At 37.4% G+C, this 23,169-nt stretch overlaps 1 protein-coding gene across 25 annotated transcripts in view; it reads right to left on the bottom strand.

The window, feature by feature from the left end:
- Positions 1-618: 618 nt before the first annotated feature.
- LOC122330435 (receptor-type tyrosine-protein phosphatase eta-like) overlaps positions 619-23,169 on the bottom strand; it is a 38,061-nt gene continuing 15,510 nt past the window's right edge. For 5 of the 25 annotated variants that reach the window (XM_043227384.1, XM_043227396.1, XM_043227394.1 and 2 more), the window contains 28 exons: positions 22,738-22,986; positions 20,864-21,124; positions 19,977-20,228; positions 19,429-19,680; positions 18,400-18,648; positions 17,892-18,161; positions 15,375-15,635; positions 14,089-14,349; positions 12,521-12,781; positions 11,665-11,925; positions 11,280-11,540; positions 10,890-11,138; positions 10,456-10,716; positions 8,949-9,203; positions 8,020-8,280; positions 7,632-7,880; positions 7,192-7,446; positions 6,908-6,998; positions 6,774-6,818; positions 6,678-6,686; positions 6,475-6,562; positions 4,427-4,517; positions 3,880-3,953; positions 3,667-3,801; positions 3,447-3,563; positions 3,148-3,308; positions 2,902-3,037; positions 619-1,655 (listed from right to left, as the gene is read on the bottom strand). In XM_043227384.1, the coding sequence (XP_043083319.1) occupies positions 1,536-1,655; positions 2,902-3,037; positions 3,148-3,308; positions 3,447-3,563; positions 3,667-3,801; positions 3,880-3,953; positions 4,427-4,517; positions 6,475-6,562; positions 6,678-6,686; positions 6,774-6,818; positions 6,908-6,998; positions 7,192-7,446; positions 7,632-7,880; positions 8,020-8,280; positions 8,949-9,203; positions 10,456-10,716; positions 10,890-11,138; positions 11,280-11,540; positions 11,665-11,925; positions 12,521-12,781; positions 14,089-14,349; positions 15,375-15,635; positions 17,892-18,161; positions 18,400-18,648; positions 19,429-19,680; positions 19,977-20,228; positions 20,864-21,124; positions 22,738-22,986 (5,435 nt within the window). In that variant the 3' untranslated portion in view covers positions 619-1,535. Of the gene's footprint in view, positions 1,656-2,901; positions 3,038-3,147; positions 3,309-3,446; positions 3,564-3,666; positions 3,802-3,879; positions 3,954-4,426; positions 4,518-6,474; positions 6,563-6,677; positions 6,687-6,773; positions 6,819-6,907; positions 6,999-7,191; positions 7,447-7,631; positions 7,881-8,019; positions 8,281-8,948; positions 9,204-10,455; positions 10,717-10,889; positions 11,139-11,279; positions 11,541-11,664; positions 11,926-12,520; positions 12,782-14,088; positions 14,350-15,374; positions 15,636-17,152; positions 17,414-17,891; positions 18,162-18,399; positions 18,649-19,428; positions 19,681-19,976; positions 20,229-20,863; positions 21,125-22,737; positions 22,987-23,169 lie in introns of all 25 variants that reach the window. The other 20 variants (XM_043227400.1, XM_043227404.1, XM_043227391.1 and 17 more) reach the window with 19 other exon arrangements.

Consider the following 23,169-nt stretch of genomic DNA (forward strand, 5'->3'; position numbering starts at 1 on the left):
AACTCCCACATGAAGTATACAACAGCACCACTGTTCCCTGAATAGGGCTCAAAACTATCTAAAATGGATAGATGTCACGCTGGAAAAGACAAGGGCCTTCCTATACTGTTCCAATGGTGGAAATGTTGTGGCATGTTTGAGCTCCATCTCCAGTTTTCCACTTGTGTTTGGCATTACCTGAATATTAGATGCATTCCTGGCATATCATCTCTTCGGCACCTGCAAAGACAGTAAACACAGTTACCTCTCCACCTAAACTCTGAAATGCTATAATCTTGATTTACTTACCTGCATAACTCCATTTTGCTCGTCACTGGAATTAAACTGAACAGTTGCTGAATTCTCTTCCGAGCCGGCGCCAATCGGGGGGGTATTTAAATTTCAGAATACGTGTGGAGGGTGGAATAGGAGGGGTTAATGCTATCTGTAATCACAAAAGCATGCAATAGCTTTCCTCTGCGTGCTATTTTTGAACTTGACACACTCGTGAACATTATACAATGTGCTATAGCATTAACGGAAAAGAGGTTTATAAGTGTGCCACCTCCGTCAGAGGTCTAGTGGAGATATACATTGTAAGTCTTCACTGCAACGATTAATTAAACAGAGTACTCTTACTAGTTTTAAAATGTATTTATTTGGTATTCATCATGTGTTCATTGTTTCCAGCAAGTGTCAGAGTCTTCCCAATAAAATGCATAACCATTTGATAAAACCAAAAGAGGTACAGTAAAAAAACTTCCTTAATAATACATTTTTAAAAAATTTTAATAATCAAAAGAAGCTTAATAAATATTATTCATACACACAAGTTCAAACAAGCTACAGAAGCTACCAGTGTGAAAGTGATGCTAGTGCACTATTGTTCAAATACAAGTAAAAAGTATTCCAAGTATTGGTCATAAAAAGGCATAAACAGTAAAAATAACTTAAACAGCGCATTGAAAACAAATAAAATGCAACATAAATTACAAATCCCAAGAGAGTACTCATATCCAGCACAGCAGATTGAGCTTCATGCACACTGCAAAATTTACAACATAATAATAATAGCAAAACTGTACCATAACATACATATTTTATTATCACTAACACACACTGATAGGTTGGGAGTGCCTTCTAGTGTGTTAAAAAAAGAAAAAAATGTTTCTGCTGTAAATGTTTAAATAATGTATAATATATTTGTCGTGCCAGTACTAAAATGTACAGATTAGATATTACAGTAAATATATTATGTCAAATTATACGAATATCTCTTTCAGACATTTTGCAGTATAAAAATAAGATCTCTTGAAATATCTTAAATACAATTGCTTGATGTTTACTTTAAATTATTATCATAGAAAATGGTTGCATTTTTCCAGTGTAATCAGTGTAAAATAAAAATTACTAAAATTTTGAGTACTGTGCAAGAAGTAAATTACATCCAGGACATATATACATATACATGAGACCTAACATATGCTATATAAATTCCTGCAGTTTCAGATTTTAGACAGGGGCCATCTTGAGGCCACATAATTTTACTATTTTTATTATTTTACATTATGATAGATACTGAGTGCTTCTACGTTCTGGTAAATTAAGTCCACATTGGTTCCGGTTCTTGATCGAATTATGTCATATGCACACTGGTGGAGGTAAACATACTGCTCCTATTGTAGAAAACACACAAAACATTTTTGTAAAAATACAGTCTTCTTTACTTTAAATAACAATTTCTACCTGTACCTCCTTTCGAAAAAAGGGTCACAGTGATTGGCAAAGCAGAGTATCTAACATACAATATGAATAAAAAATAGCTTATTGCTTTTCTGTGTAATGTCATATCCAGTTTTAAAACTCTGTCATTGTGACAGCTCGTCATGAATCCTACAGTGATCATTTTAACAGCTTTGCAGTTAAAATAATACAATACATTAAACTAGGGCTGGGCGATATATTGCATGCTATAGTCCTGCGCATGTCGGCAGTAAAGCCAGTTCCATGATTAGCAGTAAATCTTCATTACCTGTTTTCAAATGGAGCAGCAGTTAATACACAGAGCTGTAGATTACTCAGTATGGCATTATCGTGTTCAATATAGCAAATAAATTGACCGCGAAACTGAATGCGATAATGCTTAGTGATCTACCGCTCCATTTGAAATATTTGTTCATTTGTTATTTGATATATCTATGTGATATATCACCCAGCCCTACATTCAAAGGAATAATTTGGGCTTTGGACACATCATTGGTCCAGATGGACAATAAAAAACGTGCAAGCTAACCCGTCCTGACCCATTCTAACCATGGAGCAGCATTAGCTTGAAGATTCATACTATTTGTTCAAGGTCATTACATCGCAACCTAAAATCCCTCTGTGGTGCCAAATTGTTAAACCCTCAACAGATCTGGTGGCCCTTGCTACTAGACCTCTTCCTACTAGACTTCCTTCCATCCAGAGAGAAAGTTAGGTTAAAGAAAGCTGGTTATTTAGCTGTGACCTCTGTCTCTGTCCTTCCATATGGAAAGTAATGTTCTCAATACATTGGCCCATTTGTGCTGACCATTCCAGACTTCCAATGGTAAAGATCTCTCTACTCACCAAGTTCCACTACAAACATCCACTGTTCAACTCCTGTTGACAATTAACGAACTCATAAAGGACTCCATATATACTCATTGCATAGAGGACTCCACGATTGGAGTCCTCTATGGCTTCAAAAAGTCAAAAGTCATCTGGCTCAGTCTGCTTTGTTACAGTAAGTGCATTTATAAAATTATAAGCCTTATATTTGGTCCTAAAACTGGCTGCATCTACTTTTATTATATATGCCTCACTGTAACCTCCTTTTTTCTTAAAGGTGGTACAAACTTAACTTGTACTGATCCAACAAAAAATACTCTAATCCCTTACCTCAGTCTGCACCATGAGAGGCCTGTGCATGCGCATATCATTAACAATTCCATAGATGTCCACCATACTGTCTCTTTCAATCTGGAAGATCAGGTGATCAATGGCAATGAAGGTCCCAGTTCTTCCCACACCGGCACTAAAAATGTAAGGGTCAAATAATGAGATGAAAGATCTCTTGATATACATATATTAAGTTTGAACTGTAATTTAAATTCGTAAACACTTGTTAATAGGAACCTCATTTACCTGCAATGTACCACAGCAGGAGAGTGGCGTGAGTACTGGTCCATGTGTTCTCTCACCAGGTGTCTGAAGTCAATGAGGACTTCAGTGGTCTGTGGAACTCCATGATCTGGCCACGCCGTGAAGTGGAACTGACGTATGTAACGAGTTTCTGCTGTTTTTACCTACACAATTATCAGCCATATTATTTTAAATTGTTACTGATTTAAAAAACAACAACAACAACAACAACAACAATTTTCCACTCCAGCATGCTAATGAAGGAATAAATGAAGATATCAGGTTCAGGATGCATGCTTTACATTTTTGAGTGTGAAATCTCTTATGGTCCAACTCTCCAGTTCTATCTCTGAGGTGGTCGTCACAGAGTTATTTTGATAATGATTAGTCCCAGATGGCCAGTACTTCTCACATTTCACCTGGAGAAAATGGCAGAGTGGAGGTTATCTTTATCCTGAATATACATTTTCACATTTTACAACTTTTCAGTGTTACTAATATTGTTTCACAATAAATACTCACTCGCCCCATTTCGTTGCATCTGGTCAGCATCACTATGGTGTGGACGTTCTTCTCCCAGACCATTCTCCAGAATTCATTCACTGTGACGGGCAGAGGACCCTGAGCTGCTATAAACTCTTTTCTTGAATTGTAACCCTGATTTAAAAAAAAATGGTTTGACATGACAACACGTTTCTGGAAATTCTGTTCATATACTTCTGTTTATATACTCACTGGGATGTAGTTGGCATTGATGTAGTCATCAAACGGACTTCCACACATTGATAACTTCACCCTTGAAGCATCATCTGATAAAGTCAAACATAATGCATTTAGTATCAGAATATAGTTATTAAGTACTAAAAATGATGCATCTGATCTTGTAGATGTTTTGTAGACAATTCGAATTTTCTCACCTTTTTTAACAAAATGAGATTGAAGACATTATACACTGAAGAAAAGGTTTTCTTTTATTTGGCTATTTTTGTATGTTTTTTTATGAAATTGACAGTTTAGTGAAACTAAATATAAATGTTAAAATGAACCAAAGATCAAATAATTTAAATAAAAGAAAAAAAAGAACTCTCCTGTATTTCCTTTATCTCCTATACAAACTTTGTCTGTGCTCTTTCCATTTAGAATTAGATGCAACCACCGCATTTTAATTAAAATATATCTGAACGAAATGAGCTGATGTGCAGAAGGAGACAAAAATCTCTGCCAGCAGGTGGTGCTTAGGAACAGCAATGATTCAATTCAACAGTCAACAGTCAGTACTCACAAGGTAGCACATTGCTATAACGGTTCTTCGGCTTGTTTTCAATAGCCAGGGCAGTGTTCTTTGACTGTGCTGTTCCAACAGTCTTCAACTCCTGCAACAAAACAGCACTTCTTTAGTTTTGAAAACTTTAAACTGATATATAGTGCCCTCCACTAATATTGCCATCCTCTGTAAATATGAGCAAAGCCAGCTGTGAAAATACACCTTTATTGTTTCTCCTTTGTAAAAAAACTGAAAAACTGAAAAAAATCATATAATTCCTCCCTATCATTGAAGTAAAACAATTGAATGTGGTTTAAAATCATTGTTAAAAAACAAATGCTTTCTCTAGTTCATGTTAGCCAAATTATTTTGATATCCTTTTCCCAAGATAGCAGCTCTGAGTTTTCTCCTATAATGCCTAAAGAGTTTGGAGAACACCTGATTCCTTCATCCAGAATCTCTCCAGATCTTTTAATATATCAGCTCCACATTGGAGCTTCTTCTCATCAGATCACTTATGTTCTATGGGTTCAAGTCAGAGGACTGGGACAGCCATGGCAGAAGCCAAAACACTATAGAAATGCCTTCTGAGTGACCACGCTCTGAATCTGTCCAATGGAAGGGCATGACGTCCCAGGAGGGTGACGCCGTTGACCAGGAAAGCATAAAGGCACAAGCAGCAAAGCCAGCAACAGCTTTTTGTTATTCAGACCCTAAGCGCTGAGACTGCACACTATGGTATAGACTTGGTTCTGATGAGAGTGCGCCAAGTCGGTGGTTCTCAGACCTAAGAGATCTCCTAGACAGCCCTCCATGGAAAATACTATATACTCGTATATAACTCGTAGCTTCTGGTCTCCCAGTTGATGTGGTACAGACCATTCTCCAATCTACTTTCACTCAGAGCACTTTACATTTCTGGGTACCTGAATGTGTGAACAAACGTACTGTCAAATCAGGGGCTGGGGCTTGGGGAATGGATGACCCTGAGGTGGTGAAGCAAATATGGAGAACATTTTATCAGACAGAGGTGGACCTCTGCGCAATGTCCCCTCTGGTTCTCTTTAGCTTCTCCAGGTCCCCTGGGACTGGATGCTGTGATACAGACATGGCTGAGGCTTCAACTGTACGTTTTTTTCCCCAATCACTCTGCTCCTGGGAGCTCTGATAAGAGTGTGCAGAGACAGTGTTTGCCTACTGTAAGTAGCCCCTTTCTGGCCAGGTCGAGTATGGTTCTCAGACCTGATTTCCCTCCTAGACTGCTTTCCGTGGAAGAGCAGGCATTTCCGGTGCGCCCTCTTATTTCAACTTTGTGCCCAGTCTGGCCAAAGTGTTTTTGTACCCTTGTGCAGGGTATGTTCCAAGGGTCCCCTCCTCTTTACCACAGTCCATTGTGCTGCTTTCAAGAGTTCTGATGAGAGCGTGCCAATACGGTGTTCGCCTACTGTTAGTAGCCACACTCTGTCTGGGCTGAGTTTGGTTCTTAGACCTGGTTTACCCCCTAGACTGCTCTCTGTGGGGGATTACAGTCAGGAGACATGTCCTCTCACAAGCATTCTGCACCTCCATATTAGACTTTGTGCCCCGACTGGTTAAAGCTTTTTTGTACCCATGACCAGGTTACACGGTCACAGTCCTTACTACAACTGGCTCTAGGCGTTTCATCCTCCTCCTTTTCTTGACCCTGACCAGAAGAAGCTGAATTGTATTTGTCTTGTGCAAGCACTTGTGGAGAATGTCAGATCAATTGCTTGTGTGTGTTGGTTCATTGCTGAAACAATTACAACTTGCTATGAGTCCTCTGAACTCCCCTCAATGATGGGAGTCAAGGCTCACTCCACAAGGAGTATGGCTGCCTCAAAGGCCGCCTATGACATTGTGCCCTTCCATTGGACAGGTTACACAACAGCTTCAAAGCATGGTCATGAAGGGGCATAGTGTTTTCAGACGCACAGTCTTGTTTCCTCCAGGGACCATGGTTATGTTCATACGATTTATTTACCAAGGGTGCCAATATTAGTTGAGGGCACTGTGTGTGTATGTGTATGTGTATTTTCCATATGTACCTCATACTCTTCAGCAAAACCACAGTTGGAATCTGCATTTTTCCGCTTAAAGTACTCTTCATAGTCTTCTATTCTCAAAGCAATATTACTATGTACCATAAAACAAAAACAAACATGTAGAATCATACCATAATACCAAAATTTTTCAACATCAATAGAATATTATATAAAATTAAGAATTATTATATAAAAAAGGCACTTACATTTTATTACTGGAAATGGAAAGAAAAAAGAAAGCATTAACAGGTTTAAGTTTTCTCAAATAAATATGTAACTATAAACATAACAAACAAAGATACCTAATGGTGTGCACAGGGATGTCGGGAGGTTGTTTGTTGGTTTGTCTGTAACAGTGTGGAATAAAGAAATGTTACTAAAATGGCATCTTGAGCTCTGTTCATTCTGTACTTCTCTGATGACAATGGCAACTCACCTTCTTAAATAGAAGAAGAAAATGAGGGCGATGAGGAGGAGAAAACAGATCACTGCCAAAACTACGCCGACAATCATTGGAATGACAGAATCTATGAGAACATAGTACATGTTGTTATTATAACATTAAACATATTCCAAATAAAGAAACGGCAGTAATGTGTTTATTTATTTTACAAAAAAGCTTTTTTTTTTATTAAATTAACTTATGTACTATGCTGGAAGCTTTGGATGAAGAACAGATCTGTCTAAAGAGGAAGACAGATATTTTATAATTCTACATACTAGTAGATTGAGATATGCAGACAGTTTCTCCTTCTGTTGATTTATCTGCTGCTAGAGAAGTGATGCAGAATGTGTAACCGACTCCAGCAGTCAGACCAGTGATGCGATAGGAAGTGTCATTAATTATTATATCTGTCCTTTTCTCACTCCATTTAATTCTAAAAGCATCTCTATTTCCAGCTGGTTCATTCCATGTCAGAAACACAGACGATGTTGTGATTTCAGACACTGTGAAATTCCTGATCACATCTGGATCTGTGTGTGGTAAAGAAAAGCACTGTAACTCACAAGTAGTGGTGGAAGATGGAATTGAACTGTGATCTTTAAATGATGAACATTATTTCTGCCTGAACCAATGTGTTTAAACAAAGTAAATGTGAGATGCTGAAAGTTCAGCATATTCATTTTGCTAAGACTAAACATTTAATCAGTGCTCTTACTGGTATACAGGGAAATCTGATTGGCTCTCCCCTCAGTCACATGATCAGCTGCAACCGCAATCCCTTTGAATGTGTACTGTGCTCCAGGAATCAGACCATTTATTTTGATGGAGGTGTCTTCAACAGTCACATTCTTATCTTCATATTCTATGCGAAAATGGGAGCTTTGACCATTTGGTTTACTCCAGTTTAGTAAGACAGAGGATGTTGTAATATTAACAGCTGTGAGGTTCATGATGACGTCAGGCTCTGTTAGTGAAGAATGACAGACATTTTAGATTGAAATGTGAATCCTGGTAACTTACTGTAGTAAACAATTATAGATATGAAACATATCAGTCAATAATATCCAGCTATAAAAATCAGGAAATTTAAGTGGAAAACATACTAGTATATTTTGAGGTAAGTACAGATTCTCCTTCTGTTGAATTGTCTGCTGCTACAGCTGTGATGATAAATGTGTAACTGACTCCAGCAGTCAGATCAGTGATGAGATTGGAAGTGTTAGTAGTCGTTGAATTTTTACTTGTTTGATCATCAGTCCATTGAATTTTAAAGAAAGATCTATTTCCGATTGGTTCAGCCCATGTCAGAAACACAGATGATGATGTGATTTCAGACACTGCGAGGTTCCTGATCACATCTGGCTCTGTTTGGGAAAATGTTTAATGTTAATGTAAATAAATGTTAACCAAAAAAGACATCTTGACCATTTACTCGCAGGCAAATCTTTAGGTGCTCCAGAAAGAAAACAAAACCAGAAAAATTACAGGTAGACCTTGTTGATAAATAAATAAAATACATTTTTAAGTAAAAAGCTTTTATTCTAAGACAGGGTGACATATTAAAAAGACCCTAATGCATATCAGACCAAGTAGGGCTTCATCACTACTACTACTACTAATAATAAATAAACAATGAGATGCCGAAGATTAAGTCTGAAGATTAATAGACAATGACAATAAAAACATATCCCATGTGCACAACTAAGAAAACTTATGTTATAGGACACTCCCATAAAAACAAGTAAACTAAACTAAAATAATTGGTGTCCTGACAAAAAAGTTCTCAATTTACATTAGATGGCCTTAAGTATGTACTTAAATTTATTGTGTACATACATGTTTTACATTTCAAATACCTATATATAATTACGTCTGTAATTACATTTATAATTATACTGTGGACTCATCTCTTACACCTTAACTCTTACTTAAACCTACACATACCACCAAACCTGCAGCAGAAAAAAATATTTGGTCAGTTTGTTTAAACATTTTATGTAGCAAATTACAAATAGTTTAAAATTTTACATACTTGTAAATTGAAATTTGCAGAAAGTTTCTCCTTCTGTTGAATTGTCTGCTGCCACAGCACTGATGCAGAATGAGTAACTGACTCCAGCAGTCAGACCAGTGATGGTATACCATGTGTTTTTGGTTATTTTAAGTGTTTTCTCGTCAGTCCAACTGAGTTTAAAAAAATCTCTATTTCCAGGTGGGTCATCCCATTTCAGAAACATGGATGATGTTGTGATGTTGTCCACTATGAGATTCCTGATGACCTCTGGCTCTGTGTGGGGGGAGTAAAATAAACCATGTGTGTTATTGAAAGTGGAAATTGCCAAACACATGGAGGACCTCCTACAGCAGCTCACAGACATCAGCCTTTGCCAGGCACAACTCAAGGAACATCTCATAAATTGCCAAGAACATGCTGAGCGAGAACTGTTGGTGTTGCAAATGGCAGCAGCACATCGTGCTCCACTGCCGCATCCTAGAGCCAGAGCCACTCAGCTCAGGCCCAAGATGATCATGTACGATGACATCAAAGCTTATCTGCAGAAGTTTGAAAAACATGTGAGGGCTGGGAGGCAGATGAATGTGCACAGCTACTCGTGCCCCTTCTTACTGGTGAAGCACAACAAAGTTACTTCACACTGCCAGCTGACGCTGCCGTGGTGTACCCCAAGCTGAAGAGGGAAATTCATGCCCACATGAAGCACTGCTGGTCCCTGGTGTGAATGATGGTTGTCCCGAGTAATGGCTGACCTTTGTTGACTCCAGTGTAGCAGCTCAAATCCACTTTCTATCATCCCCAGACTGACGGCCTTGTGGAATGTTTTAACTAAACGCTGAAGCAGATGCTGCGATGGGTGGTGCCAGAGGATAAGAGAGACTTGGACTTGATGCTGCCGTACATGCTTTTTATCTGGTCGGTCAATTCTTGGATGTGTTCTTCCCGAGGCCCAGGAAAACCCAAGTGATTGCACATGAGATCTGGACGCCACCAGGGGTCTTCATCAGGCAGCGGCCCTACTGGGTCCCCGAGCCTCGTCGGCAGGCTGTGGTCCAGCATCATTGTCAAGGTCCCAAAACCAGACTGCACCCTCCGCTTCTGCAACAACTTCAGGCACCTCAATGAGATTTCTGAGTTTGATGGGTACTCAAGGCCTCGGATGCATGATCTGCTGGACAGCTTGGGAAGGGTCTGGTACATCTCCACGCTAGATCTCACAGAGGGGTACTGGCAAGTGAAAGATGCAAAGCCGAAGACCAAAGAGGATGAGAAGCTAACTTTGTCTCTGTTCCCATGCCTCCTAGAAAGCAGCGCGTGACCGATTGGCACCGCACGGATCACCCAGACAGGACATGAGCAAGCCGGAGCACCCTAAAAGACTTCACCAGCGTTCACACTGCACTTATATTCTAATTAATAAAATCCACCCTCCTGGGCACTTTTCACAAATTCTCCTTGTTGCATGTTCTTTAACTGTCACAAAATACACACACACACATATATATATATATAAAATTTTACATACTGATATGTAGAGATTTGCAGACAGTTTCTCCTTCTGTTGAATTGTCTGCTGCCACAGCAATGATGCAGAATGTGTAACTGACTCCAGCAGTCAGATCAGTGATGAGAGAAGTGTTAGTAGTTTCTGTTTTGTTTCTGTTTATTTTATCATCAGTCCAGTCAATTTTAAAGACGGATCTATATCCAACTGGTTCATCCCATGTCAGAAACACAGATGATGTTGTGATGTTTTTCACAATTAGATTTCTGATCGCATCTGGCTCTGTGTGTGGAAAAGAAAAGCACTGTAATTCACAAGTAGTGGTGGAAGAACAATTAGGAATTCATTAATCATTTACGCCAGAGCGTAAAGCGTAAAATCTTAAGATGATGTTGTAGGTTGAAAGTTCAGCATATTCATTTTGCTAAGACTAAACACCCAATCAGAGCTCTTACTGATATACAGTGAAATCTGATTGGCTCTCCCCTCAGTCACATTATCAGCTGCAACCGCAAACACTTTGAACTTGTACTGTGCTCCAGGAATCAGACCATTTATTTTGATGGAGGTGTCTTCAACAGTCACATTCTTATCTTCACATTCTACACGATAATGGGAGCTTTGACCATTTGGTTTACTCCAGTTTAGTAAGACAGAGGATGTTGTAATATTAACAGCTGTGAGGTTCATGATGACGTCAGGCTCTGTTAGTGAAGAATGACAGACATTTTAGATTGAAATGTGAATACTGATAACTTACTGTAGTAAACAATTATAGATATGAAACATATCAGTCAACAATATCCAGCTATAAAAATCAAGAAATATTTTAGTAGAAAACATACTAGTATATTTTGAGGTAAGTACAGATTCTCCTTCTGTTGAATTGTCTGCTGCTACAGCTGTGATGATAAATGTGTAACTAACTCCAGCAGTCAGATCAGTGATGAGATGGGAAGTGTTACGAGTCGTTGAATTTTTACTTGTTTGATCATCAGCCCATTGAATTTTAAAGAAAGATCTATTTCCGATTGGTTCAGCCCATGTCAGAAACACAGATGATGTTGTGATGTTGCTCACTGTTAGATTTCTGATCACATCTGGCTCTGTGTTTGGGAGAGAAGAGCAGTTGGTGGGACAGATTAAATAACACTAGACTAAAAAGGGTGAAGGTAACATTCTTACAACATACCCATTAGCACAAAATAGATATTTTATAACTCTACATACTGGTGTATTGTGAGATGCAGACAGTTTCTCCTTCTGTTGAACTGTCTGCTGCCACAGCACTGATGCAGAATGAGTAACTGACTCCAGCAGTCAGACCAGGGATGAGATGGGAAGTGTTAGTAGTTGTTGAATTATTTCTTGTTTGATAACCGTCCCATTGGATTTTAAAGAAAGCTCTATTTCCCGCTGGTTCGGCCCATTTTAGAGACACAGATGATGTTGTGATTTCAGACACTGTGAGATTCCTGATCATATCTGGCTCTGTGTTTGGGGGAGAAGCAAATCATAATTGGTGAATGGATACAAAGAAGAGGAAGAAGAAGAAAAGGTCATACAGTATTCTAGCAAAGTAGACCTAAATATAGTATAATATATGAACTAGTATTCTAGCAAAGATAGACCTAAATATAGTATAAATAAAGATACTAAAAAGAAAGAGTGGTATTCATGACGCTGAACATGACTGTACAGAAATAATTACTCAAGAATAATAATCTTTATAGTTAATTTAGTAAGAGTACTTCTCAAGTATTTAGCTACTTTGTTTTTTATGATATCTTTGAAATAGACATTTACAATCTAATACCCTGATATCATTGCATTTAATTTGCGCTGTATAACAACATATAGAGTTACATTTAAATTAGAAAATGTCAAAATAAGATGAGTTTTGGGAGCTTTGACCATTTAGTCCAGTTTAGTAAAACAGGGCTTGCTATAATAACATCAGATGTGAAGTTCACAACATCAGGCTCTGTGAGTGAAAAATTACAGACATTTGAGGATAAGAATCCAGAAATCTTGTGACTGTTTAAAACAAAACCCAAATGTAACAGTGGAAAAGTGGAAAACATACTAGTATATTTTGAGGTAAGTACAGATTCTCCTTCTGTTGAATTGTCTGCTGCTACAGCTGTGATGATAAATGTGTAACTGACTCCAGCAGTCAGATCAGTGATGAGATGGGAAGTGTTAGTAGTCGTTGAATTTTTACTTGTTTGATCATCAGCCCATTGAATTTTAAAGAAAGATCTATTTCCAACTGGTTCATCCCATGTCAGAAACACAGATGATGTTGTGATGTTGTTCACTGTTAGATTCCTGATCACATCTGGCTCTGTAGAGGAGAAAAGAGAAAATCATAAATATATATATATTTATAAAATATTTATAAAAGTGCACTGAAATCTGAGATTTTTATCAAAATTAAAGTAGAGGTTAAGGAATTACAGCAGTATGATATGTACCTCCTCTCATTTGCAAGAAACCCTAACTAACTGGACAATTGACTCAAAAGCCATTTTATTGGAAACTACATCAACTAAGCAGGTAAAAGTTCTGCAGTTGATTCAGTGCTATTTGCATTTGGAAACTATTTCTGTAAACATCATGCAGTCAAAGGATCTCCCCGTACAAGTGAAACAAACAATTGCCATCAGAGAGAAAACAAATCCATCATAGAGATAGCAGGAACATTAGGAGTGGCCAAACAGTTTGGTGCATTCTGAGGAAATAAGAAAGCATGGTGGATGAGGATCTTCTTCTTAGTAAAGAAAAACACTTTCACAACATGACTCTCATGAAGACTCTCCATGAGGTAGATGTGTCACTGCCAAAGTCTACAATCAAAATAAGACTTAATGGGTTCACCACAAGGTGCAAGCAAGGCCAGACTAGACTTTGAAAAAAAAATTAAAATTAAAAACCCAGAACACTTCTGGAAAAGCATTCTTCGGATGGGTGAAATTTAAAAGTCAACCTACACCAGAATGACGGGAAAAAGTTAGCACAGTTAGAACAGCTCATGATCCAAAGCGTACAACATCATCTCTGAAAGATAAGACTGATATGAGCATGCATGGCTTCCAGAAACAGCCGAATGAATTTTGAAGTGTACAGGGATACACTCCCTGCCCAGATTCAGTCAAATTGAGTTGAATTTGAAAGTACAGGCTTCATAGCCTCAAATGGACGATGACCCAGCAACCCCAGAGTTTTTGAAGGTAAAAGAGTGGAATATTCTGCAATGACCAAGTCACTCTCCTGACCTCAATATGATTGAGCAGCATTTCACTTTCTGAAGACAAAACTGTAGCCAGAAAGTCCCACAAACAAACAACTGAAGTCCGCTGCGGCAAAGGCCTGGCAAAGCATCACAAATTGAGGAAACCCAGTCTCTGGTGATGTCCATCTTTTCCAGACTTAAGGCAGTCAAAAATTGTATTTATTAGTATATTATTATATAATTGTTTATTTTTACTTGGATTTATATGAAGAACATAAACTGGTGGGACACATTAATGAATAATATACTGATTAAAGGAAAATCGATATTCTGATTACATCTTTCGATGGTGATACATACAAAGCAACCTGTTAGGGATACTGTATAGCAAGAAGAAGGGATCTTATAATTCTACATACTGGTGTATTGTGAGATGCATAAAGTGTCTCCTTCTGACAAATCATCAGCAACAGCAATGATGCAGAACGTGTACTTGACTCCAGCAGTCAGATCAGTGATGTGATAGGAAGTGTTATTCAGTTCTGTTGCATTTATATTTTTCTGCTCGTCAGTCCACTGAAGTTTAAATAAAAATCTCTGTCCGTGAGGTTCATCCCATGTCAGAAACACAGACGATGTTGTGATGTTGGCCACAGTTAAATTTCTGATCACATCTGGCTCTGTGTGGGGAGATAAGGATAATTTATGAATGTTATATAAATACAATAACACAAAGGACACAAAGTGTAAATATGTGTACTGTAGGAAAAAAGAATAATAAAAAGTGATAAAAGATAAGGTATTGATGTTTACTCAGTAACAAGTAAATATTGCTTTAATACCTATTACAAAAAACTTGTTTTCCTTTCATATTTTGTGTTTAAACTATCATTACAAATCAGATTTTTGGCAATCTGGGAATTATTTGGGGAGAGCGACGATGCATCTCCAATTTTGTTAATGCGTCAGTGACAAACGTGACGAAAACGATAAAGTAAATGAAAACGGCACAAACAGAAGTTCTAATGTCCACTAACTATAAGTAACTTTGTAATTCTCATTAATTTGCAACTACTTGCCTACTAACTCTCAAGAGTAGGTTTAGGGTTAGTAGACTAAGTTTATATGTACTCAGTTACTTATGCATCCTCTGATGCCCGACTTGGACACATCATCAGTGTTGATTCTTGGCATCAGTGGATGTTTCGGGTCTTTTAACAGACGCCCTCTTCCTGGCGACCCAACAGAGATTGATCAAGCCTATACCCAGTTTAGCTATATATCTTGACTACAGTCTACTAATACTCTGATGACTGCTAGTTGACATGTAGTTGAAAAGTTACTTACTGTTAGTGGAATGTCTAAAATGGACTATCGAAATAAATTGTTACAACACTTTATCTTAATTTCATATATTTCATTCCTGCTTTGTTGGTTTCGAAGTATGATAACATTTATTTCAATAGGTACTTGATTAGCCCTATGTTTTCCTTGTTTTTTTTCCCCTCATTTGCTGTGTGTATTTATATCCCCAGTTTTGTTCAGTTCTTTGTATGTTCTTATGTTTGGATTAATAGAAGTACTGCTAGCAGCTAGATCAATACCGCAACTCTTTCCTTTAGTTGCAGTGAAAAACCACCCATGATAGTCAGGTGGTTTAAATGTTCCTTGTAGTGAAAAACATGTATTTTATAACTCTACATACTGGTGTATTGTGAGATGCAGACAGTTTCTCCTTCTGTTGAATTGTCTGCTGCCACAGCACTGATGCAGAATGAGTAACTGACTCCAGCAGTCAGATCAGTGATGAGAGAACTGTTACTAGTTTCTGTTTTGTTTCTGTTTGTTTTATCATCAGTCCAGTTAATTTTAAAGACGGATCTATATCCAATTGGTTCATCCCATGTCAGAAACACAGATGATGTTGTGATGTTGTTCACTGTTAGATTCCTGATCACATCTGGCTCTGTAGAGGAGAGAAGAGCAATTAAAAATGTTTATTCAAAAATAAAAAAAAACACACAGGACATAAAGTATACACACATACAGTAGAATAAAATTGGTAAGTCAAATTAATGAATGATACACTGAAAAGAGAAAAGGCATTGATATTTACTCTGAATGTAGGTCTAGTGCTTTTACAAATTTCTAAAAAAAATTGGTGGGTCAGATAATCAGTTTAAACTATATAAGCAAGGATCGTATTATGTATATATAACTTATAACTTTACATACTGGTGTATTGTGAGATGCAGACAGTTTCTCCTTCTGTTGAATTGTCTGCTGCCACAGCACTGATGCAGAATGAGTAACTGACTCCAGCAGTCAGATCAGTGATGAGAGAACTGTTACTAGTTTCTGTTTTGTTTCTGTTTGTTTTATCATCAGTCCAGTTAATTTTAAAAGACGGATCTATATCCAACAGGTTCAGTCCATGTCAGAAACACAGATGATGTTGTGATGTTGTTCACTGTTAGATTTCTGATCACATCTGGCTCTGTAGAGGAGAGAAGAGCAATTAAAAATGTTTATAAAAAAAAAAAAAAACACACAGGACATAAAGTATACACACATACAGTAGAATAAAATTGGTGAAGTCAAATTAATGAATGATACACTGAAAAGAGAAAAGGCATTGATATTTACTCTGAATGTAGGTCTAGTGAATTTTTACAAATTTCTAAAAAAATTGGTGGGTCAGATAATCAGTTTAAACTATATAAGTGTCACATCACTCTGGACTCTTTGTTTATGTTTTTGTCCCGTGCCATGTGCTCCCTGTGCCCTGCCTTCCCTCCATGTTAATTATGTCATTGTCATCAGCTGTATGTAGTTAATTTAGTCAATTACCCTGTGTATTTAAGTCCTGTGTTTTGAGTTCTGTTTGTCGAGCGTCAAGGTCTATCCCGATGTCTACCCCTGTGTTTATCCTGCCTGCCTGTTCTACCTGCCTGCCTTTGTATCTTTATTTTGACATTTTAAGATTAAATCCATTTAAGTTTATTCTAAGCTGTTTTGAAAAAGCTATTCAAATAATTTAATGGACTAAATCCGTGACAATAAGCAAAGGATAAGTTTATTATGTATATATAACTTATAACTTTACATACTGGTGTATTGTGAGATGCAGACAGTTTCTCCTTCTGTTGAATTGTCTGCTGCCACAGCACTGATGCAGAATGAGTAACTGACTCCAGCAGTCAGACCAGGGATGAGAGAAGTGTTACTAGTTTCATTTCTTTTATTACCAGCCCATTGAACTTTAAAGAAAGACCTCTTTCCTTCAGGTTCAGTCCATGTCAGAAACACAGATGATGTTGTGATTTCAAACACTTTGAGATTTCTGATCACATCTGGCTCTGTGTTTGGGAGAGAAGAGCAGATGGTGGGACAGATTAAAAAACATTAGACTAAAAAGGGTGAAGTTAACTTTCTTACAACATACCCATTAGCACAAAATAGATATTTTATAACTCTACATACTGGTGTATTGTGAGATGCAGACAGTTTCTCCTTCTGTTGAACTGTCTGCTGTCACAGCACTGATGCAGAATGAGTAACTGACTCCAGCAGTCAGATCAGAGATGAGATGGGAAGTGTTAGTAGTTGTTGAATTATTTCTTGTTTGATCACCAGTCCATTGAATTTTAAAGAAAGACCTCTTTCCTTCAGGTTCAGTCCATTTCAGAGATACAGATGATGTCGTGATTTCAGACACTGTGAGATTTCTGATCACATCTGGCTCTTTGTTCAGGAGAGAAGCAAATTATGATTAGAAAAAAATTGGAAAAAAAAATCTCACAGGACAGGCAAAGTAGAAATAAATATGGGATGAAAGTAACCTGGTACACCAAATTAAGAAACAATAGACTGGCAAGGGAGAAGGCATTATTCTGATATTTAATGAGCAATAAAGTGGGACAGTTACAAACCTCTCGGTTTTCATCTAAAATATCTTAAATTCTGTTATAAAGATGAACAAAGCTTTTAAAAGTTTGGAATGACAGGGAGGTAAGTGATTAATGACTACATTTTCATTTTGGGATGGAGTAACCCTTTAAAACACTCACCTTTAAATCTACTATCAAATGCCATACTTTTGAAAAAGCTATTCAAATAATTTAATGGACTAAATCTAGTTACTGCCCAGCTCTGGTCAGAAGCCAATAAGTTTAAACATACTATGTATGCAAGTTCACAAATATTTTACAGTTTTACGTACTGGTGTATTGTGAGATGCAGAGAGTTTCTCCTTCTGTTGAATTGTCTGCTGCCACAGCACTGATGCAGAATGAGTAACTGACTCCAGCAGTCAGACCAGGGATGAGATGAGAAGTTTTAGAAATGTTAGTAGTTCTTGAAAATTTGTTTGTTTGATCACCAGCCCATTGAATTTTAAAGAAAGATCTATTTCCGATTGGTTCAGCCCATTTCAGAAACACAGATGATGTTGTGATGTTGTTCACTGTTAGATTCCTGATCACATCTGGCTCTGTAGAGGAGAGAAGAGCAATTCATAGATGGTAATTAAAAAGATACAATAACACAAAGATCACAAAGTATAAATGCATGTACCGTAGGAGGAAATCTTAACTGGTGAACAAATTAAACAATAATAGACTGGTAAGAGAAAATGCATTGATGTAACAGGAGAATATTACTATAGAGCATTTACAAATTACTAGAAAAATATTGGTAGCAAATATGAGGTATTTTATAATTCTACATACTGGTATAATGTGAGATGCAGACAGTTTCTCCTTCTGTTGAATTGTCTGCTGCCACAGCACTGATGCAGAATGAGTAACTGACTCCAGCAGTCAGACCAGTGATGAGAGAAGTGTTAGTAGTTTCATTTCTTTTATTACCAGTCCACTGAATTTTAAAGAAAGATCTATTTCCGATTGGTTCAGCCCATTTCAGAAACACAGATGATGTTGTGATGTTGCTCACAGTCAGATTTCTGATCACATCTGGCTCTGTGTTTGGGAGAGAAGCAAATAAAAAAAAATCATTACACAGGGCAAACAAAAGTAGGTATACGCATAGGACAATGCTTGAATTGGTGAGCCAAATGAACTAATATTAGACTGGCAAGGGGGAAGACAATATTTATCTTTAATGTGGTCTTTGTATGACATTTTCTACTGAAAGAAAGAGGAGAGCTTGATGTGTCAATAACTGCTTTTACAGATTACTTAAAAATATATATTTTTTTTTACTTCCTGCTTTGTGTTCAGAAACAGATTTTTGGCTATCCAGGTATTATGCAGGCATTAACGTGACACACACAATGATAACAACAAACTGGCAATCCAGATGCCAGAAACCACTCTGAACATCACCAGTCTTCTCTGTCACCAAGTCTTCTTGTTTTTAAAGAGAATTTCCGGTGTACACTTCAACAGGGCAATTTGGCCACGTACAAATCTGATTTGATCACTCTTTATTAGTAGTCCAGATAGTCTGCCTAAAAATAACTTACTTAAGTGATTTTGTCTGCAGTCTGAACATAGATGTAGTTATACTTTATTTTACAGTGTCTATTTTCATGTATTTTGTTCCTGCTTTGTGGTTTTCTACGTTTTTAAGTATGATATCATTTATCTCTACAAGTACTTATTAATAATCAATTAGCCTTGTACTGTTAGCAGCTAGATCAATGCCACAACACTTTCCTTTCAATGCAATGAACATCCACCCATGATAGTCATATAGTTTAAAGGTTCTTTAAATTTTACATTTCTGATTCTACATACTGGTGTATTGTGAGATGCAGACAGTTTCTCCTTCTGTTGAATTGTCTGCTGCCACAGCACTGATGCAGAATGAGTAATTGACTCCAGCAGTCAGACCAGGGATGAGATGGGAAGTGCTAGCAGTTTCATTTCTTTTATCACCAGCCCATTGAATTTTAAAGAAAGATCTATTGCCAGCTGGTTCATCCCATGTCAGAAACACAGATGATGTTGTGATGTTGCTCACAGTCAGATTTCTGATCACATCTGGCTCTGTAGAGGAGAAAAGAGCAATTCAAAAATGTATATTAAAAAAAAACAGGACACAAAGAATACTTACACATAAAGAAGAAGGAAACATGAACTTGTAGGTCAAATTAACAAATAATAAACTGGTAGGAGAAAATACACTGATATTTACTGAATAACTGGAGTACAGTATCTAGTGCTTGTACAAATTGCTAAAAAAATATATTAGCTGGTCGGATAATAAAGTTAAACTGTACCAACTGTAAATTTTGGTAAATTTTCTTTTTAGTGAGTAACATGTATTTTATAATTCTACATACTGGTGTATTGTGAGATGCAGACAGTTTCTCCTTCTGTTGAACTGTCTGCTGCCACAGCACTGATGCAGAATGAGTAACTGACTCCAGCAGTCAGACCAGGGATGAGATGGGAAGTGTTACTAGTTTCAGTTCTTTTATCACCAGCCCATTGAATTTTAAAGAAAGCTCTATTTCCGATTGGTTCAGCCCATGTCAGAGACACAGATGATGTTGCGATTTTAGACACTGTGAGATTTGTGATTACTTCTGGCTCTGTGTTTGGAGAGGGAAACAAATCATAATTGATGATAATGATGATGACGACGAAAAATGATGATGATGTTGGACAGGATACAAACAATACAATGAACTAACAAACTGGCAAGGGGAAGGCATTATTCTGATATTAAATGGGTAACAGAAGCTTTGAATAAAGATTTCTACCAGAAAGAAAGACTGGTGTAACATGAGTTGCATGAGTAAGATTACAACTCAAGTAGCAAGTTCTTGGTTCTTCAGTACTTCAGAATGGTATTATAATTAGATATCTTTGTGACAGACACAAAATTACAAATTACAGTATAATTTATAGCCCCTATATTGCTGCATTTCCTCTGCTAACATCAAATAAAGCTTTATTTGGATTATAAGGCAATGTCAAAATAAAGTGAATGAACACATGCATGTAGGTAACATCAATGTGTTCGTACAGGAAACTCTGGTCAGACATCTAAAGTATTGGCATCGATTAAAGCATCTACGTTTTTTCAAGCAAATTGTTTTCATGCTAATGCAAATGAAAAATAAGCAAACATACTCTCTTCATGTGCAAGTTGTGAGAAACACTCATTCTTATGACCACTACTGAACATAAACAACAAATCAAGAGATTTCATGATTCTACATACTGGTGTATTGTGAGATGCAGACAGTTTCCCCTTCGGAGTCATCCTCAGTAACAGCGGTGATGCAGAACGTGTAATTGACCCCAGCAGTCAGATCAGTGATGTGATAGGAAGTGTTGCTAATTTTTGTTGCATTTCTGTCTGTCTGCCCATCCGTCCATTTAAGTTTAAAGTAAGATCTATTTCCAGCCGGTTCATTCCATGTCAGAAATACAGATGATGTTGTGATGTCATTCGCTGTTGGATATCCAATCACATCTGGCTCTGTGTGGGGAGAGAAGGACAATTAGTCTAAACTTATGGCAAGAATCAGATATTTTTTTGCTCGACATGGAAATATCATTCCGGTTACTAACAAGACCTTGAGATTAGAGTACAAGCGTTTCATGGCTACGCATACAGGGAAATTCTTGTTTACTCTCAATATTGAAGTCAAATGCTATTTATGTCAAGCAAATGCTATGTAAGTCAAAATGGAAAATCAGCTGGCAGCCACACAGATATCCCCAACAGAAAGTCCACTGGACCAAGCCCAAGAGGAGACTATTCCTCTAGTAGAATTGGCCCTTACTCCAATAAAACACCACTGGTCCATTGAGGTGTAAGCCATGGCTATAGCTTCAACTATGCAACTCCTTGACGGGCAGCTCTTTACAGCGGTCTCAGAAGCAAATAAACAGTTGCTCTGAATGCCGAAAGTGGTCGGAGGGCTCTATACAAACTCTACTCTGTATAACTTGTGCTCTACCATTGAGAGCACCTTAGGCACATAGCATTGTCTTGGTTTGAGGATGACTTTACAACAGTGGTTTTCAAACTTGTCCTTGGGGACCCGTAGCTCTCCACATTTTGCATGTCTTCCTAATACACACCCCGTTCAGATCATCAGCTCGTTAGGAAAGAGCTCCATGAACAAATGAGTGTGTCAGACAAGGGAGCATCTGAAGCAACACACAGGAACCCCATCTGATTCCTCCGGAGTGAGAGCACCAAGAGGACCACTTTGTACGGCAACACATTCTACCTCTCAACTCATCAAATACTAATGCATGGTCAGGACCCTTTATGTCCATTGCTTTAAATAAGAAACCCTTGACGTGAATATGCCAACGCAAAAGGTACTAGGACTTTTATTGTAATGATTATATACTGGGTGATGATATTGTCATTATTACATATATGTTGGGATGTGATTTTTTTAATGTAAGCAATTACAACATTTATATTACATTATTTACACATTTGAGAGCACCTTACCTAACGCCTGCCCCCTAAACATACCATTTGTCAATAAAACAGCCTGTTAATGGAGTGGGATCACTTTCAGTGGTTAATCTCTTGTGTTTTGCGCCCTTCCTCTCCTAAAGACATCGTATGGCTTCAGAAGACTTGGGGCCCTATCATAAACCTGGTGCATTGTGGTGCAAGGCAAGTGTGTTTGCTAGTTTCAATCCAATGCAGTTTTCATTTTCCCATCCAGTGCCACGTCATTTAACTAGCAAATGCATTTATGCCTATTTGTGCACCACAAATAGTTTGTAATGCTTTTATACTGCTTATGGTCAGTTTATGCAACAAATACATGTAACTGCAGTTATATTTGCCTGTTATGTGTTTCATATTGTTCAGAAGTGGTTATACGTTTATATCAAATTATTATATATGCACACCATTAAATTATGTTGAAAAAGTATGCTAAAGAAGTATTCTGAGCAATAAAAAGCAATGCCAGGTACTCCAGACCAAGCTTTAACATGAAAAACAAAAATAGGCAAATGAGTGCTGCAATAGTTTAAATGCTTTTACAAATTAAAAAAAAAATCAACCTGATAAAACACAGTATAGAGCAAGAAAATAGATTTTATAACTCTACATACTGGTGTATTGTGAGATGCAGAGAGTTTCTCCTTCTGTTGAATTGTCTGCTGCCACAGCACTGATGCAGAATGAGTAACTGACTCCAGCAGTCAGACCAGGGATGAGAGAAGTGTTAGTAGTTTCATTTCTTTTATCATCAGCCCATTGAATTTTAAAGAAAGATCTATTTCCAGCTGGTTCATCCCATGTCAGAAACACAGATGATGTTGTGATGTTGTTCACTGTTAGATTCCTGATCACATCTGGCTCTGTAGAGGAGAGAAGAGCAATTAAAAATGTTTATTCTGTGTGTTAAAAAAAACACACAGGACATAAAGTATACACACATACAGTAGAAGAAAATGTGAATTGGTAAGACAAATTTATGAATGATACACTGGTAAGAGAAAAGGCATTGAAATTTACTCTGTAACAGGAGTATGTAGCTCTAG

The sequence above is a fragment of the Puntigrus tetrazona genome, chromosome 25, assembly GCF_018831695.1.
Source record: "Puntigrus tetrazona isolate hp1 chromosome 25, ASM1883169v1, whole genome shotgun sequence".
In the NCBI taxonomy this organism is placed as follows: Eukaryota; Metazoa; Chordata; class Actinopteri; order Cypriniformes; family Cyprinidae; genus Puntigrus; species Puntigrus tetrazona.